We start from the raw sequence: 17,310 nt of genomic DNA on the forward strand, positions 1-17,310 counted from the left end.
AGTTGGACAGAATTGTGGAATGCGTGCAGAATAAAGAGTCACCACAGGCCCAACAGCAGTGGTACCCGAGTTCATCTTGCTCGAGGGCAGTGGACAGCATTCAAGTGAATCAGCATCAAACAAGGACAGTGTGTCACCCACTCCACAAATGGAAGGTGAGGGACAGCCCAGGGTGCGATTGTGGCTCTGAGTCACAGACTGTGAGACACATCACATCAACCTGACGCTAAAGTCTTTCTCTTCACTTGGCACTTTGGTCATCAAGTTAGACCTTCCATTATCAGCATTTCTTGTCATGCAGTAATAGTACTACAGTGTTATGGAAGGGAAATGTGACAACTTGATAGACTTCTGGCAAAATTAAATGACCAAAAAAATCCTATTGGCCATCAAAACAGTGGACAAGTACAAACAATAATAAGACTTACAATTATTTACCATTCATGGACATATCTCAAGTCTGCTATGAATGTCACTGTGCCCTCATCTAACATAGCCATTATCAGCCATGTCATAAAATGTTCAGGAGGCTATTGCAACTCAAAAATCAGTTACTTGGTTTGACCATGTGTAGTTCATGGCTTCATAGCAGCGCAAGGATCCGAGTGTCATCTTCTATATGAATATAGTTCAACATCATTACTACAAATGTGAAAGAAAATTTTAATTTTTGCTTTATTCATTAATCGGATGTGGGCATTGCTGACATAGCCAGAATTGACTGCCCATCCGTAATTCCCTTTGAGAAGGTGGTAGCAAGCCGCCGCACTGAATGCAACCAAGTGCTCACTCAACCATACCAGGTTTAGGGTCTAAGTTTCCTTCCTCAAAGGGCAATGATCCATCTACACAAAACTAGCATGCAGGTACAGCAGATAATAAAGAATGCTCATGGAATGTTGGCATTTATAGCTAAAGGAATAGAATATAAAGGTAAGGTGGTGGTGGTGTTGCAACCACACAAGGCATTAGGGAGGCTGCACCTGGAGTATTGTGTATATTTTTGGTCCTCTTATTTGAGGAAAGATGTAGTGGCATTGGAGATGGTTGAGAGCAGATTCATTCGGTTGATTCCAGAGATAAGCGGTTTGTTGTATGAAGAGAGATTGAACAGTTTAGGCCTATGCTCTCTGGAATTTAGAAGAACGAGGGAGATCAAATTGAGGTATACAAGATGATAAAAACTATGGATAGATGTGGAGCGGATGTTTCCTCTTGTGGGGCATTCTATGACAAGAGGTCATAGTCTTAGGATTAAGGGGTAGCAAATTTAAAATAGAGCGGAGGAGGAACTAATTCTCCCAAAGGGTTGTGAATCTGTGGAGTTTGCTGCCCCAAAGTGCAGTGGATGCTGGGACAGTGAGTAAATTTGGGGAGTTAGACAGATTTTTTTTATTGGTAATGGATTCAAGGGTTATGGGGAGAAGGCAGGAAAATGGGTTTGAGGAGCATATCAGCCATGATCGAATGGTGAAGCAGACCCCATGAGCTGAATGGCTGAATTCTTCTCCTATGTCTTATGAACTCATACTGTACACCCAAATGCAGAAAGATTGCACATGTGTAGCTAGGCCTTTCCTGATTCCAGTGAGGCTCAAACTGGTTGGTTTTATGGTCTGCAATCAATGCAAATGGTTGCTTCATTTGAAAAACTTAAAACTGCCACTCATGAAATATTCCAGTATATTCTGACACTGCTGGAACTGAGGGATGCCGAAAAATTAATAAATTAGGTTGAAACAATTCATCTTCCAAGGCATTATGCAATGCCTTTGGTCAATCACTATCATCTTAATACAGAGGGTGGGAAGCTGTTTCTTGAGGAATCAATGGACAAATTACCTGACTGGGTACATTTCAGAGTCTTTATCATTAGAATATTAAAATTCAAAGCACACTGCAAACCAGCTGCTCAGATTTTGACTGCCATTCATCGTTGCTTTCTCAGATTGGACTTTGGCTTGCTTTAGTGGCATTACATTTATGAAACCTAATTTTTCCCTGTTGCTGAATACGTTTATAATTTGAATTTTTTTAAAATAACACAACTTTTTTTTTGTTCATTCAACAAGATGGGGGCATTGATACCAGGCCAGCACTTGTGGCACATCTCAAATTGTCGTCAAAACGGTAGTGGTGTGAGCCACCATCCTGCACAGAACTGAGTGGTTTGCTCAGCTAACTCAGCGCAGCTGGAAGTCAGCCACATTGCTGTGTACAGAAGTCACATAACAGGCTAAGACTGTGAATTGCATAATAGTTTCATGGTAACCATTACTGTTGCAAGCATTTAAATTCCACATTTATTTACTGACTGCACTGAAGTTTCCCAGATGCTGTGGTGGGATTTGAACTGATACATCTAAATTATTAGTCCAGGCCTCATCCAGTAACATAACCACTGCGTGACCATGCCCTAATAATTGGCTGCATATTAGTTCTGCTGTTAAATTTTGCATTTTTTAACATTTAAATCAATGGATATTTCTAATACATAGAAGCATTGATTACTAACGTTTAACCTAGATGAAGCAGATGTTTGAGAAAAAAGCTCCTTGAATGCACTCTCTTTGTTGGTTTAAGAAAAAACCCTGCACTGTACTGTGATAGCAATGAGCTGCCCATACAGCCCCACTTTCTTCATTCAGTGGCCACTTTGTAGTGCTTTGTTCAAGATTAGAACGTTTCAAGAATGCACAACTCAGTCCTAGCCAGAGACTGTTGCTAACAGGCATCGTACTTCTCTTACTGGAGAAACAGATGACTGAAATATGTTGGGGTAAAATTCTTCATGTTGAATTTTGTTTCTGGCCGAGATTTTCATTTTTGAAGGAAGAAATTTCACTCCAGAGCATTTTGAAGCAGATGATCAGAAGTATTGCACAAGATTACATCCCTTTCCCAATTCTTTCTGATCAAATCAGTAGCTTTGGTCACATATCGTGGTCACTGTACTGTCTGCCAGTTACACTACAAAATATACAGACATCACCCAATAAATCAAAACCATCCTTTCCCTCTGCCATTACACTTGCATCTCTACACTAAGTGCCAATACAGGGGATATCTGCTGGTCATTTTACCACTGAACTATGCTCAAAATGGGAGGCAGATCGTGTGCTTGGGCAAAAAAGGTGACTGAATTTGTTAAACTACTGATCCAATTATATAACAGTAAGTAATTCATTAAATCTCCAAGCCCTGAACTATTACAAATCATCCTCATCACGACTGGCCAAACTTATTCAACAATCTGCTGTCAATGAGTGAGCCATGTCAACAGACTGCTCTTCTCAATTGCTGCTTTGTAATTCTCTGCAAAACCACTTACTCATAATTGACAAATTAGGATCAAAAGAAATCTGGAAACTGAATTAAAAATTGGAAATGCTTGGCAGACTACAGCAACAGTAAAAGTAAAAATGGTAGCCTTTCGGACAGAGGCACTTGGTTAAAGCCAACTTTTATTCAAATATGGGCTATGTCAACCATTTTAAATACTGACAGACCTAATAGATATTCTTAAGTCTTTAAACGAAACCTGATTTTAAAACAGGTTTTGTTTTAAAACAGCACACCTTGCTGCCTTACACCTTACAAGTTGTGTAATATGGATTCCCTTCCCCGGTCAATAGTGGATTGCACACTCTTGACACAAGGTCCAGTCATCTGGATACAACTTGTTTTGTTCGTGGAAACAATGTCACATTCCAAAAAGCTGAAACATTTCCCGTTTTAGCTGAAATTTTCATTCAAGTGGTACTAAAAAACCTCAGAGTGATATCAGGAGCTAATTATTCATTTCATTTGAATTGCCCAGTTGTCTGTGACAAGGCAGATGGTACAACCAGTCTCTGCTGGTTGTCCAATATGATTACTTAGTGGTAACCTCACCATGAGCTTGTCCTAGCAGGTACTCAAGTTGCAGAGACAAGAGCATTTGGCTTCACCGCAAAGACACAAGTTCAAGCCCCGGCTACCTTCTGAATATTTTTCCTCACAACATCTGCTGGTTTTGGTTGGGCATTTCAAAACATCAGGGAAGGGAAAAAACATTGCTAATGTTTATCTCACCATGTTTCCCTCTGTCCGAAATGCCCACCGACTTCCACTGAGGGTGCACACCTAAACTGAAGGATGACGAGACGGGATAGCACAAGAGGAATGAGAAAACAAAATAGAGCTTAACTTACTGCCTCTGGACTTCACCTGAAGGCAAGGCTATTTTGGCCTTCACTATATAGTTTTCATCATTTTTCAAAGGAAATCAACTGAAAAACCAACAATACTGGCTTACAAAGAACGGTAATGGAAAGAATTTTTTAAACCTTGATCTCAAGTGATTCCTAACTGATTTGAACTCCCACAATGTGTGAAACTAGTTTGTATTGTGACTGTAGCCATGCATAACATTGCCTCATTGATCACTGCTGAAATGTACTCCGGTATTAATCACACTGCATGCATCACCTCAGTCCTGGATGCATGACATTGTCTGTGTTACTACAGGATGTGAGGAGGGAAGAACGTGTTGGGAGGGATGTCACAGCAGAGCAATATTAATTTTTTTTTAAATTGTCTTTTCCACCGAATAAATGCCAAAGATTTTGTTAAGTGAAACCTTGGGTTTGAAGCTTGCCCATTCAGTTTCCCTTGGAAATGCAGCTAAATGCCTTACCCAGAGGTATACAATATATTTATATGCTGAATCAATGCAGTCGCCCATTTTGTAGCTTTATTACTAATTTGCAGTTCATTTCGAATATCATGCATAATTCCTTGCTTTTTATTTTGAAAGCTCCTTTTTGTATTGTTCAACTGTGATAGCAGGCACTAACAGAAGCCAGAAAATGCAAACTAAAAAGATAAAAATTAAAGCAAGTAAGGATCGACCAACTGACTGTGAAGAGAAGGGAAAGACAGAGGTTGAGCTGAAAACCTACCTTGACTCCATCGGCCTTCTTGTTTAATAAACTTTTGGCTGCTGTATTTTGAAAATGGAAAAGAAAAGAAAATTACATTTATATCTCAACTTGCCATGACTGTCCCATCAGGATTATATTGTATCTGTTTCCAATTGTGCTATAAATATTGCAAACATAACACCCTGTCCAAGTACAAATAAACCAGCTCAGGGCACCAGATGCTGAATAACATTGAGCGACAAACAGGGTCTTTGACTCCCTTGTTTTTCCTGTTGCATACACAGGTCCAACATTTGCCTAACTATGGCCGTGCACATCAGCTTAAACTCACGAGCCCCTCTACAAAAAGCCCAGCTGCCTGACTGCCTCTGGAGTGCTTGCGCATTGATAGAATTCCCCCCGACCCTCTAAAGAATTGGCTTGGGGGAATTAACGAGTCACATATCATAACCCATGAGCTCACAGTTCAAGGGGAAGATTTTTAAAGGGGTTGCAATGTTTGCTTTACCCACGTGGTCGGGCATATCATCAATATTTACATTAATCGACCATATTCAAACAGGAGGTTGTTCAAGGCAATCCCAACTGTTGTGTCACAGTTTAATTTTTCAACTGTGTTACCCGTAACTTCAATCCCTCAAAAGAAGAAGTAAATCATGGAACAAAAATTTGGATGAGATGCATCAGAAGCGTACCAAGAGAAACAGCATTACTGTAATCATCTGCAATACCAGAATGGTTCTACCCAAAGATACTAATCCATTCCTTTGTAAAATTCTTGTACACTTACCTGTAAAACAATATATCTTTTGTGGCTCAATCTGAACCACTGACAGGTATGCAGTTAATTTAATAACTAATTAATTTAATTAATTGTAAAGAACATAGAACATAGAACACAGAACATTACAGCGCAGAACAGGCCCTTCGGCCCACGATGTTGCGCCGACCAGTTACAAAAACAATGACCCACTAGCCTATACCAATCCCTTTTCGTCCATAAACCTATCCAGAGATCTCTTAAACGCCCCCAAACTAGACGCATTTACAACTGCAGCAGGCAGGGCATTCCAATCCCTCACCACCCGCTGGGTAAAGAACCTACCCCTGACATCCGTCCTGTAGCTACCCCCCCTTAATTTAAAGCCATGCCCCCTCGTGCTAGCTTTCTCCATCCGAGGAAAAAGGCTATCACTATCCACCCTATCTAAACCTCTAATCATCTTATATGTTTCAATAAGATCCCCTCTTAGCCGCCTTCTTTCCAACGAAAACAACCCTAAATCCCTCAGTCTCTCCTCATAGGACCTCCCCACCATACCAGGCAACATCCTAGTAAACCTCCTCTGCACCCTCTCCAACGCCTCCACATCCTTCTTGTAATGCGGGGACCAGAACTGCACACAGTACTCCAAGTGCGGCCGCACTAGAGTAGTGTACAGTTGCAACATTACACTGCGACTCCTAAATTCAATCCCCCTACCAATAAACGCCAAGACACCGTACGCCTTCTTAACAACCTTATCTACTTGATTCCCAACTTTCAGGGATCTATGTACACACACACCTAGATCCCTCTGTTCATCCACACTATTCAAAGTCCTCCCGTTAGCCCTATACTCGACACATCTGTTGCTCCTACCAAAGTGAATTACCTCACACTTCTCCGCATTAAATTCCATCCGCCACTTCTCGGCCCAGCTCTGCAACCTATCTAAGTCTCCCTGCAGACTATGACACCCTTCCTCACAATCTACCACACCTCCAATTTTGGTGTCATCAGCAAATTTACTAATCCACCCAACTATACCCTCATCCAGATCATTAATAAAAATTACAAACAACAGTGGCCCCAAAACAGATCCCTGAGGCACACCACTCGTAACTGTACTCCATGATGAATATTTACCATCCACCACCACCCTCTGTCTTCTATCTGATAGCCAATTCCTGATCCAACTTCCTAGATTACCCACAATCCCATACATCTGCATTTTCTGCAGAAGCCTACCATGGTGTGGCAAAGAGTGGCAAATAGCACAGTGATTCGCACTGCTGCCTCACAGCACCAGGCACCAGGTTCGATTCTGGTCTTGGGTGACTAACTACATGGAGTTTGCATGTTCTCACCATGGCTGCATGGGTTTCCTTCAGATTTCCTCCCACACTCCAAAGATGTGTAGATTCGATGAATTAGCCATGGTAAAATGAATGGGATTACTGGGATAGGGCAGGGGAGTGGGCCTGGGGAAGTTGCTGTTTCAGAGAACTGGTGCAGTCTTCATGGGCCAAATGACCTTCAGTACTGTAGGGGTTCTAATGGTTCAACAGTTTTATACGTGTGGGCAACTGATCTATCAATAAGTAAAAAGAGCGTATGCCAAACAATCTTCCAGCCAAACAGCACTGTCGGAGACCACCAACAATGCCTCAAGAAGATAACTCACCACCATCTTAAGGACAATTAAGGATGGCAATAAATGCCAACCTTGCTCACATTCAGAAGATAAAGTTAAAAAATATTTTTGAACTGGTCATTTTTGCTTATTGCAGTTTTGGAGTTGTTCATTGCCTTATATAAAAAAGCACACATGAAAAAAAACTTTCTGCAAATACCAGCTGAAATTTTTTCACAGTCTGCGTTCCACAGCTGCTGCTCACCGCTATTATCTTAACATCAACTGCAAACTCCAGCATTCTACCCTGAAATTGGTCCCAGAATTTGCTGTTCCAAAACCTCAGGAATGAGCCCAAATCACACACTCTTTCTCAAGAAACCTTCTAGTTTTGCTGCTGAAAATGAAAGATTGGGAGTCTGGAGGAATGACAGCCAGAAACAATGTGCCCAGCGGTCCCCACAATCAAAATGAAAGGCCAACCATCCACTGGACACTTGAGTCAACACAAAACCCAACACAGGATGTAAGCCTGTAAAGGAAATGCAACAACCTTCATGCCTGATTTGGTACAGTTCTCGCAAACTAGGAAATTAATTGGTGATAAAATGGAGGCGTTGGGGAAATTCAGAATTCCAAAATTGAAACCTTCAGCTTTTCTTCAAAACCAGATGTGAATTCTGGTGCCATCTTATGGCGTCACTTAAGCTGCCAAAAATCTAGGATTGATTTCATTGTTTTATGAGAAATTAATCTGCAAGCCCCAGTCATAATGTGAACCCTAGTCTAACCCCATGCACTGATGTACACAAGTTTAGTCATCATGGTGGAAAGTTTTCCAAGTGTCACCTTGACAATTTCAAACCACTGCAAACCCAAATAAAGGATGGTTTCAGTGTCACCATCATCTAAAACTCCCTCCACATGGAGAAAAATATCCATATTTTTAGAAAGCTTAAAAAACTCCAACTCAACCCAATATTGTATCTTACGTAATGTACTGCTGCCAATGTACACATCTGTTCAGGCATGAATGTGCTAAACTGAGGTGAAAACAGCAAAAGAGAAAAAAAAATGAAGAGGTTAGGTCAAAAACAAATCAACACTAGCAGTGTTAAGTACGGAGCTTGTTGGAATGGCAATGAAGCCCTAATCACAGCCCTGCTTACCTTGCAATAAGTAGCGGTGGAGTCAAGGAGATAGATGATTCAAAAGAGAAAGACAAGAAATTAAATCAAATAGTGGCCAGTTTTCAACAGTTCCTTGTGGTTCATTGGGTCTCAGGTCTCCATGTTCCCATGGCTGCGCCTATCTTCCTGCAGCACAACTTTGAAAGCAGTTGAAACATGACATCAATCCTATTTACAATTGCCCAAGGCCACCATGCACAAAGCAAGGAAAGCTTACGACCCTGGCAGATCTCAGAGGGAATGACTCCTCTGAGCAGACATTGCCTGTCTGGAGATGCCTCTGGTGCACAGCTCTGAAAAGCAGTGTCCAAGACCAAATCAAACAAACTGGACCACGACCATGCTCCAAAGTCTAAAATATCTATGAAGAAAAAGGCAAATATTTGCATTTCCCTTCAAACAGACGTCTTTCATTTTGGAGAAGAATTAGTGGGCCAGGTTAGATCAATTTACTTGATTTGAGTGGATTCTTTTCGGACAGAGATGCCACTATCATTTGGTTTGCTGGGGAAGGGAGAAGAGATTTGGACTGAGGGACAGAAAAGGGAATCCCATGAAGAGTGCTGTGCTGAGAGGTGGAGGAGAATATCCAAGCTGGATTATTGAGGGTGGAAAGAATGCAGTTGGTTTGTTTGGGAAGGGTTATAAGATGCGGCCTCTATGAGGAGTTTGGTGAAAGGATATGTTTACAGACGACCAACAGTTTCTCCAAAAGGGATAGGGTGGAAAAAATGCAGTCAATATTGACTGCCCTTGTGGCCTACCAACAAAAGGAAGGAGAGAGGTCACTTGAATCCCTGATTGGAAAATGGAGAAGTGTGAATTCTAAGTGAATTTCGACTGTTTCCCTGGAAACTTGTGCAAGAAAGCACCCTCAACCAAAGTATCAATCTTAATCTGAAGTAGTGTGTTATTTCTATTTAAACCTTTTTAGTTGAACCATTTCAGAAGGTCTTATGCTTAACTGCTCTCCAGCACATGACCCTGTAAAGAATTGTATTATCTTCATATTATTTTACCACCACACATGCAACTCATCCCACTGCCACGAGATACTGCAATGAGGAGAAATAACCTCATAACACACAAAACAGAGCAAGCAAGCCCCATTTTCACATGCATACGGCTTTTTCTTTCTGCATGCAGCATTCACTTTTCAAAAGTGCAAGTACAGCCATTGACATGTCGAAGCAACAAATCAGTCGGTGAGGCAAGAAAAATATCCTCACACTATACTGACACTACATATCATCCCCAGGGTGTGCAAACCCGGCTCTACTTCTGCCACATAAACTTAATCCCTCCTGTCTCTAAAAGTCCTCTCTTTCCCCCTTACCATCTTACTCTGCAACAATGTTGAGATAGTTTTGAGTGAATGTTTCATGAGTACAGCTGCCTCAGTGTCTTTATAACTGAGTGGAAACTCAGACAAGCCAAATACAATTGTTAGTTTAACAAAATCTGTTTGATTTTCGTATTTTTTTTCCCAAGGACTGGCAATAATTGGGAATTCTGATATAAGGCTGCTTTTTCTGCCCACTGTTAAAAGTGCCCAGGAGTGCACTGCTTAAAATGAGATTATATTTGAATAATATTCAAGTAGAATCTGCATTTCTTGAGCTCTGAGTGTGTAAGTGCATAAAGCTCATTGCTAGCAAAGTGATATTTGAAGGGACATTTATCAGTCAGATTCTGGAAAAGCTGATTGATCCAATGCTTGACGAGTTCCCAAAAGAAAATTATCCTCACGCTATACTGACACTAAATCATCATCCCCAGGATCTACAAATAGTGTCAACACCACCTCTCCTCCTCAGGACAGACTCTCATATTCACAACTACTATCTAAATCTGAGACTGAATGTCAGCCGGTGTAATGAGTCTCACGGGGCATAATGCTCAAGCCCGATACTCTCCACTCAGTGTCCACGTTGGAAGACCCAGCTGAGATCACTGGGTTATCAGTCAGGTTCAGGGACCCAGGCTGGCCAATGTCAGGATGAACAAGTCCATGTCAACACCTTAATGGGTGTTCTAGTTCAGGTTAGATTATTCAATTTCAGTAAGGGTTTCAAGCAGGGAAGGATGTGTGGAAAGAGGCAGGCTTCTGGTTTGTGTGATAGTGGCACATCATAATGCACCTATCAACTGAGGGGAGTGAAAGAGTGCTCTTTTGGCTGGACATGTATCCACGCACAATTTGGACAGGCAGCATTCCAAACTCATTAACATTAGTTAATCCAAATATTCTACAGCATTCTTTCTCTCACTCAAACAACATACCATTGCCCTTTGAGAAATTAAGTGGGAGATTTGTCCCCAGAGACCAGATAAAAAGATGTGTCAATGCCTAGTGCTCCTGTTAAATATTAGAGATGATCTAAACTGAGGAAACCAAATTCAAATTGTCATGTCTAAAACCACACCTGACTTGTTTCAGACGACAGCAACAGTGCTACATAAAACATTGCACAGTTGTGCAAGACAGGGGCATACAAAATAGACTGCATCAAGCAAGACAGACACTTAAAGGACCAATAAGGTTAAAAAACATGTAAACCAAACTGACTGCAGCAAATAGACATTACAATCTCGGCTATACCACACAGCAAGCAACCTGATCTGATGGACCAACAGCTTGCTGGTTTTCCGAGTTCTAACTTTATGGTCAGTGCCTTTGGATACAGCAGGTGTTTACTGTCATCAACTTGAACCATTCAGAAGAACTGCACCAATTGTACATTAATACTTAGGCTAAAATATGCTTTTGCCAAGCAGCTCAAAGGCTGATCTCAAGCATTACCTCATTCACAAATTATTTGAACTCAAACTGATGCCTATTTGATTGACTGCCTGTAATAGGAGTTCCTTTCTCATTTCTGATGGTCCTCACATTAAAAAAAATCACCCAAAGCTTCTCCTTGCTGCCCAGCCAGTTAAAATGGAATTGAAATATTCAGACAACAAATACATGAGGTAGGGTACGTTCACAAGGTATGAAAGCAGAGCATTAGTTCTGAGCATGCCCTCCACCTGCAGTGTCCGCCCGCACACGTCTACCTTGTTCAACGAGACCAACAGTCGCGCTGGCGGCAGCTGTCATTGTAGCTGGTGCAGTGGTTTGTCTGCCCACTGTTGGCGGGAATAAAAAGAAAGCAAGTAACATCAGCAAAACAGTCAGCACTGCTTCACCACACACTGAATTTATTCCAGGTGGATTACTGTGCTACATATCTCTATGAACTTCTGTCAAATCCTGATGCACATCTGCAGTCATTGGAACTCCTTTCTTGCATATAAATCAAAATTTGGCACTATGTTTGACCACTGCATCTGGAACAATGCACGTGGATAACTATTTAAGGCTCCAATTCAATTACAGTGATTCAAAGGATTTCTCATACTATGGAGTTTAACTGGTTTTACATCAACCATTGAAAACCAATGAGCCAGACTGGGGCCGTGAAAGAGATCTGCCTCTTCACAATGCCAAGGGATTCCCATTTTTTGGTGTCCAATTTTGATACCCTCTTTAACTCTCAAACATTGCTGATCATGGATGCAATTTCACAGCTAAACTGGGAACCACAACAATACAGGCAGCTTACTGGGGCATAAGTTGCAGCAGATAATCAGGAATTCTACCTTCCTTCTGAAAGTTCAGTCAAATCAGGGGAAATATGACTCAGAACTTTTTAAATTGAAGAGAAACAGCACATGTGTAGACACCCTCTAACTTCAGCAGAAACCTCATTAACTCTACACATGGTTCAAATTTTACTAACTTTGAACATAAGAACATAAGAAATAGGAGCAGGAGTAGGCCATCCAGCCCTTCGAGCCTGCCCCGCCATTCAATAAGATCATGGCTGATCTGTCGTGTCTCAGTTCCACATTCCCGCCCTCTCCCCATAACCCTTAATCCCCTCGCTTATCAAAAACCCATCAACCCGCGTCTTAAAAATATTTAGCGAGGCAGCCTCCACCACCTCAACGGGCAGAGAATTCCAGAGATTCACCACCCTTTGAGTGAAGAAGTTCCTCCTCAACTCCGTTCTAAACGGCCCCCCCTTTATCTTGAAGCTGTGCCCCCTAGTCCTACTGTCCTTTCTGAGCGGGAAGAGCCTCTCCACCTCTATCCTATCCATCCCATTCATCATCTTATACGTCTCAATGAGATCTCCCCTCATTCTTCTAAACTCTAACGAGTACAAGCCGAGTTTATTCAGCCTCTCCTCATAGCTCAACCCCCTCGACTCCGTTGCATGCCAATGTCTGCAACCCTCTCCTGCCAGAAATGCTGTAGTTCTGCTTCATCATGCAAGTTTGTTCACTTCTCTTCTCTGCTCTCTTCCTTTGTCTAGCACCATCTACATCATCCCCACCAACCATTCTCACTCACAACATACACAAACACAGTCGTCAATGAATTGAAACCCACCAGCATATCAGGAGCAGGAAACCCTTCTCTCCTTCAACCTAAAAGATTCCAGATAGCTTGTCCAGCAAGTGCTCTCAGGAAAGATTTTCCTGGTGATAGCAGGTGCGTTACCTGGGCTTCAGAGAATTGTAGCACCGTTGGTTACATTACCAGACACGCAATCTAGAGACCCAGACTAATGACCTGGAAACGTGAGCTCAAATCCCTTTGTTAAATCAGTGAACTATCTTCTGAAATGGCCGAGCAAGCCACTCAATCATGCCAAGACTGCTGTAGGAATATCACTGCAGTGGCTCCAGCAGACAGAACACTTGCTTCTCAACGCCATGTACAGGTGTGCAATAAAGCTGGCCTTTCCAGCAAAACCCACATGCTGTGAATTAATATTTTAACATCTGTATCCTTTAACTGGACTGATGATTGAGAATGCACACAGTCTGCTGTGGTCCAGGGTTGCTTTTTGATAACAAGCTTCACAATTAAACATGGGATGCTTGAGAGTGTAGGGGAGCAGTTTGCCTCGAATCCTCCCTCCACCATGAATTGGAAGGGAGAACAAAGACTGTCTCAGCTACAAATGTAGGGAGCACAATTGTGCTCAACACATTGCCAAGCTGGAGTCAATAATTAAATAGAGTAACCAAAAGCAAAGGATCAATCAGCAGGAATGTGCATCGATGGAATAGGCATTCCGCTCCAGATTATTTCTTATCAAAGGGAGAGCGAGCTAGAACAAACATTAACCAGGTATGATTAATCAGGCAGTTCAGGATGGGCAATAAATGATAGCCTTGGCAATGACTCCCACTTCCCACAAATTAAGAAAAAAATTTATAACTATCATAATTTAATAATTACAATTCCTTGTAATCAGAACATAGGCTGCTTTGGAATAAACATGTGTCCATTAATTTGTCCAAGATAATTTATCAGAAGGGAGATAAAAGTAGTTGGACTTACAAAGGTCTGTGACATGTAATGGACATTGCTTTTAAACTGAACAGGCTGTATATAAATACAGGGAAGGAGGCAAACCCAACTCACAGAATGGAGGAGCAAGACAAACTGAATACTGCCCTTATACTGAATAGATCTTATCGTCTGTGCTGCACAATCATGTTTGCTCTCCATATTGAGCAGTCTGACACTCTCATGATGCGTCAGAACACGTTGCTATGAATCAGAGAAGGAAGGAGGTGAACAATTGCATTGACAATTATAGTGGGAAGCTGACACTTGTATTCTGGCAGTCTTGAAATCTCTGAAACATTTTCTTTCAAGTTATAAAGTCTGGCACACCGATCCTTGATGCAGTGATTTATCAACATTCTTATAATGAGCAGATGAGGAATCAACAACTACAGCCAAGGAAAAATTCGGTAGCTTTTTCTCATGTGAAGGTTGGAAAATGTTAAGCTCCTCAAATCTTGCAGTTAAAATGTTCAAAGTTGTTGTAAAGAATTGTAAAATGAAAGAATGACCATGTGCATGATATGTGACGCTCTGAGATACGAGACTGTTTAAGATGATCTATTATCATGCAAAAATACATGCTTCACAAAAGGTGAAAAGTGAAGCTGAAAATGCAAAGGTACTGAGGAAAATGTGTACAAATTGTACTGCAGCTAGAAACTGGTCTGATACAAAACATTTGGTCTCCATACAAATGTTATAAAACAGTGACTTGGCTCTAGAACCCCCACTCATTCTCAATTCCATGTCTTACCCAATCCAGCTACATACTGACTCCAGCCTCATGTCCCTTCTCAAACTGCCTACTCATGCGTTGGTCATGAGTGCATCTTAACAAACCATTTCCAGCAAAATCTGCAGACACTTCAACTACTTGCAACCAACTTTCTTGACTTCCTTCCTTAAATATCTCCATCCCTCTAACCTCACATAATTTATCAGAATGACAAAAGAACAGCAGAGGTTGAATGACAAGAAGAGTCAATAAGTCAATTTAGAACGCTCAAAGCAGCTTCGCAGGTAGAGGCTGTGGTTAACAAGGCATATGGTGTACTTCATCAATCGAGGAATTGAGTTTAGGAGTCGGGATATAATGCTGCAGCTGTATAAGACCCTGGTCAGATCCCACTTGGAGTACTGTGCTCAGTTCTGGTCACCTCATTACAAGAAGCATATGGAAGCTACAGAAAGGATGCAAAGGAGATTTACAAGGATGTTGCCTGGATTAGGTGGCATGCCTTATGAAGATAGGTTGAGAGGGCTCGGTCTTTTCTCCTTCAAGAGACAAAGGATGAGAGGTGACCTGATAGAGGTGTATAAGATGCTGAGAGGTATTGATCGAGTGGATTCTCAGAGGCTTTTTCCTAGGGCTGAAATGGCTGCCACAAGAGGACACAGGTTTAGGGTACTGGGGAGTAGGTACAGAGGAGATGTCAGGGGTAAGTTTTTCACTCAGAGGGTGGTGGGCGCATGGAATTGGCTGTCGGCAGTGGTGGTGGAGGTGGATTCGATAGGGTCTTTTAAGAGACTTTTGGATAAGTACATGGGACTTTGTAACAGAGAGGGTTGTAGGTAAGCCTAGTAGATAGGGACATGTTCAGCGCAATTTGTGGGCCGAAGGGCCTGTTTGTGCAGTAGTTTTTCTATGTTCTTACGGTGACCACAAAATATAAATTCCCGGAATTTAGGAACCTAGGGGTGATTTGGCCCAAATTTTCCATTATGGGGAAATAAGAGGGTAGGTGGGAAAAACTATTTGGAGAGTCTATGAATGGGGGTAGAGTCGACATGTTAGAGCTAAGTCTTTCAGAATAAATGAACAAACATTTTTACAAGCGAAGGACAGTTGTGGTTTGGAAATTTGTTCCACATAAGGCACATAATGCTGAGGCAAGTATTAATTTGAAATCTGAGGTTGACGGATTTCTGTTCACCACAGGTATTCAGGGATTTGGACAAATGTGGGGTAAATGGAGTGAGGTCAAATATCAGCCATAATCTCACTGAAACAGTCAGATGAGCCAGATGACCTAGGCCTACTCCTACATTCCTCGAAATCCATCTTCTGCTCACCAACTCCTCAGCTCTCCTTCCTCTGCTTAGCATTCATTTTCCCAAAGCATGTGAAGTACTGTGGGCCTCTTGAAGCATTTTACTGCTGAAAAAAACTGTTACCATTTCAACTTTGTGTATGGCGCCAGACCTTATTTTAGAATTGTTAGGTGCCGAAGTAGGCCATTTGGCCCATCCTATATACGTCGGCTGTCAAAATATGTCCTACTGGTTTATTCAACTTAATAAAAGCAGTTGCTTGTGGGTTATTTAGAATGACGAATAAGTCAAGCTCCTGAAATGCCAGAAACATCAATGGTGCGCAATTAATTTGTACATCAGAGTTCCAGAAGAGATCTGACTCTGGGTTCAATGAGAGAATTGGCTGATTTGAAACGTACCTGAGAAGTTTCGTGTTGCTAACATAGTGGTGAGGATGGCACCCTGGATGGGAGAGAAGGAAAATGTCAGCCAATAGAAATAATTTAAACAATCACATCACAATCACATTCAAACAACTTTCATGATCAAAAGTTTGTTCCAAAGCATTTCAATTCAGGACTTTTAAAATGCAGCAACTGTTTCAAAGTAGGAAATGCAGCAGCTAATTTGTATACACAAACAGCAGTTGATAAATGATCATTAATTTCACTGATGTTAGTTGATGGATAAATCTTGGTTGAGACACAAAGGAAACTAACCCTGCTGTTCTTCAAATTGTGCTAGAGGATTTTTTGGCACAACTGAGGGGATAGTCAGGGCCTCTCAGTTCAAGATCTCAAATGAAAGATGGTCCACATAGCTCCAACAGTGCACCATTTTCTTGGACTGTTAACCTAGATTGCATGCTCCAAGTCTCTGGAGTGAGGCTAAGACACATGGCTTTCTGACCTGTGATGAGCATTACCCACTCAGCCACAAATGACTCCCAAAATACTACCGTGCAGAAAAGGCCCTTACGTCCATCAAATCTGACCAACACATAAAAGGTCCTGACCTGCCCACCTTGTTCCACTTGCCAGCACTTGGCCCATAGCCTTGAATGTTATGGTATGCCAAGTACTCATCCAGGTACTTTTTAAAGGATGTGAGTCATCCCACCTCCTCTGCTCTGCTCTCGAGAAAACAACTCGAGCCTATCCAAACTCTCCTTACAAACTCTCCTTAAATATTCCAACTCAGGCAACATCCTGGTGAATCTCCTCTGCACTCCTTCCAGTGCAACCACATTGTGTGTGACCTCACCTTGGTTTTGTAATTAGCAGCAATGGACTTGAGATATCAGGTCTGGTCACTTACTCATTCAACACCAACAAAAGATTATGCAACTTAAA

At 41.7% G+C, this 17,310-nt stretch overlaps 1 protein-coding gene across 50 annotated transcripts in view; it reads right to left on the reverse strand.

Annotated features, from left to right (window-relative positions):
• Positions 1–17,310, reverse strand: part of LOC145361429 (calcium/calmodulin-dependent protein kinase type II subunit beta) — a 268,939-nt gene that overhangs the window by 66,115 nt on the left and 185,514 nt on the right. For 15 of the 50 annotated variants that reach the window (XM_080217228.1, XM_080217224.1, XM_080217219.1 and 12 more), the window contains exons 12-13: positions 16,378–16,420; positions 4,944–4,984 (exon numbers count right to left, since the gene is read on the reverse strand). In XM_080217228.1, coding sequence (XP_080073354.1) covers positions 4,944–4,984; positions 16,378–16,420 — 84 coding nt within the window. Of the gene's footprint in view, positions 1–4,943; positions 4,985–11,544; positions 11,644–16,377; positions 16,421–17,310 lie in introns of all 50 variants that reach the window. The other 35 variants (XM_080217183.1, XM_080217176.1, XM_080217196.1 and 32 more) reach the window with 3 other exon arrangements.

This window comes from Carcharhinus amblyrhynchos, chromosome 34, assembly GCF_965287045.1.
Source record: "Carcharhinus amblyrhynchos chromosome 34, sCarAmb.v2.hapA, whole genome shotgun sequence".
Taxonomy (NCBI): domain Eukaryota; kingdom Metazoa; phylum Chordata; class Chondrichthyes; order Carcharhiniformes; family Carcharhinidae; genus Carcharhinus; species Carcharhinus amblyrhynchos.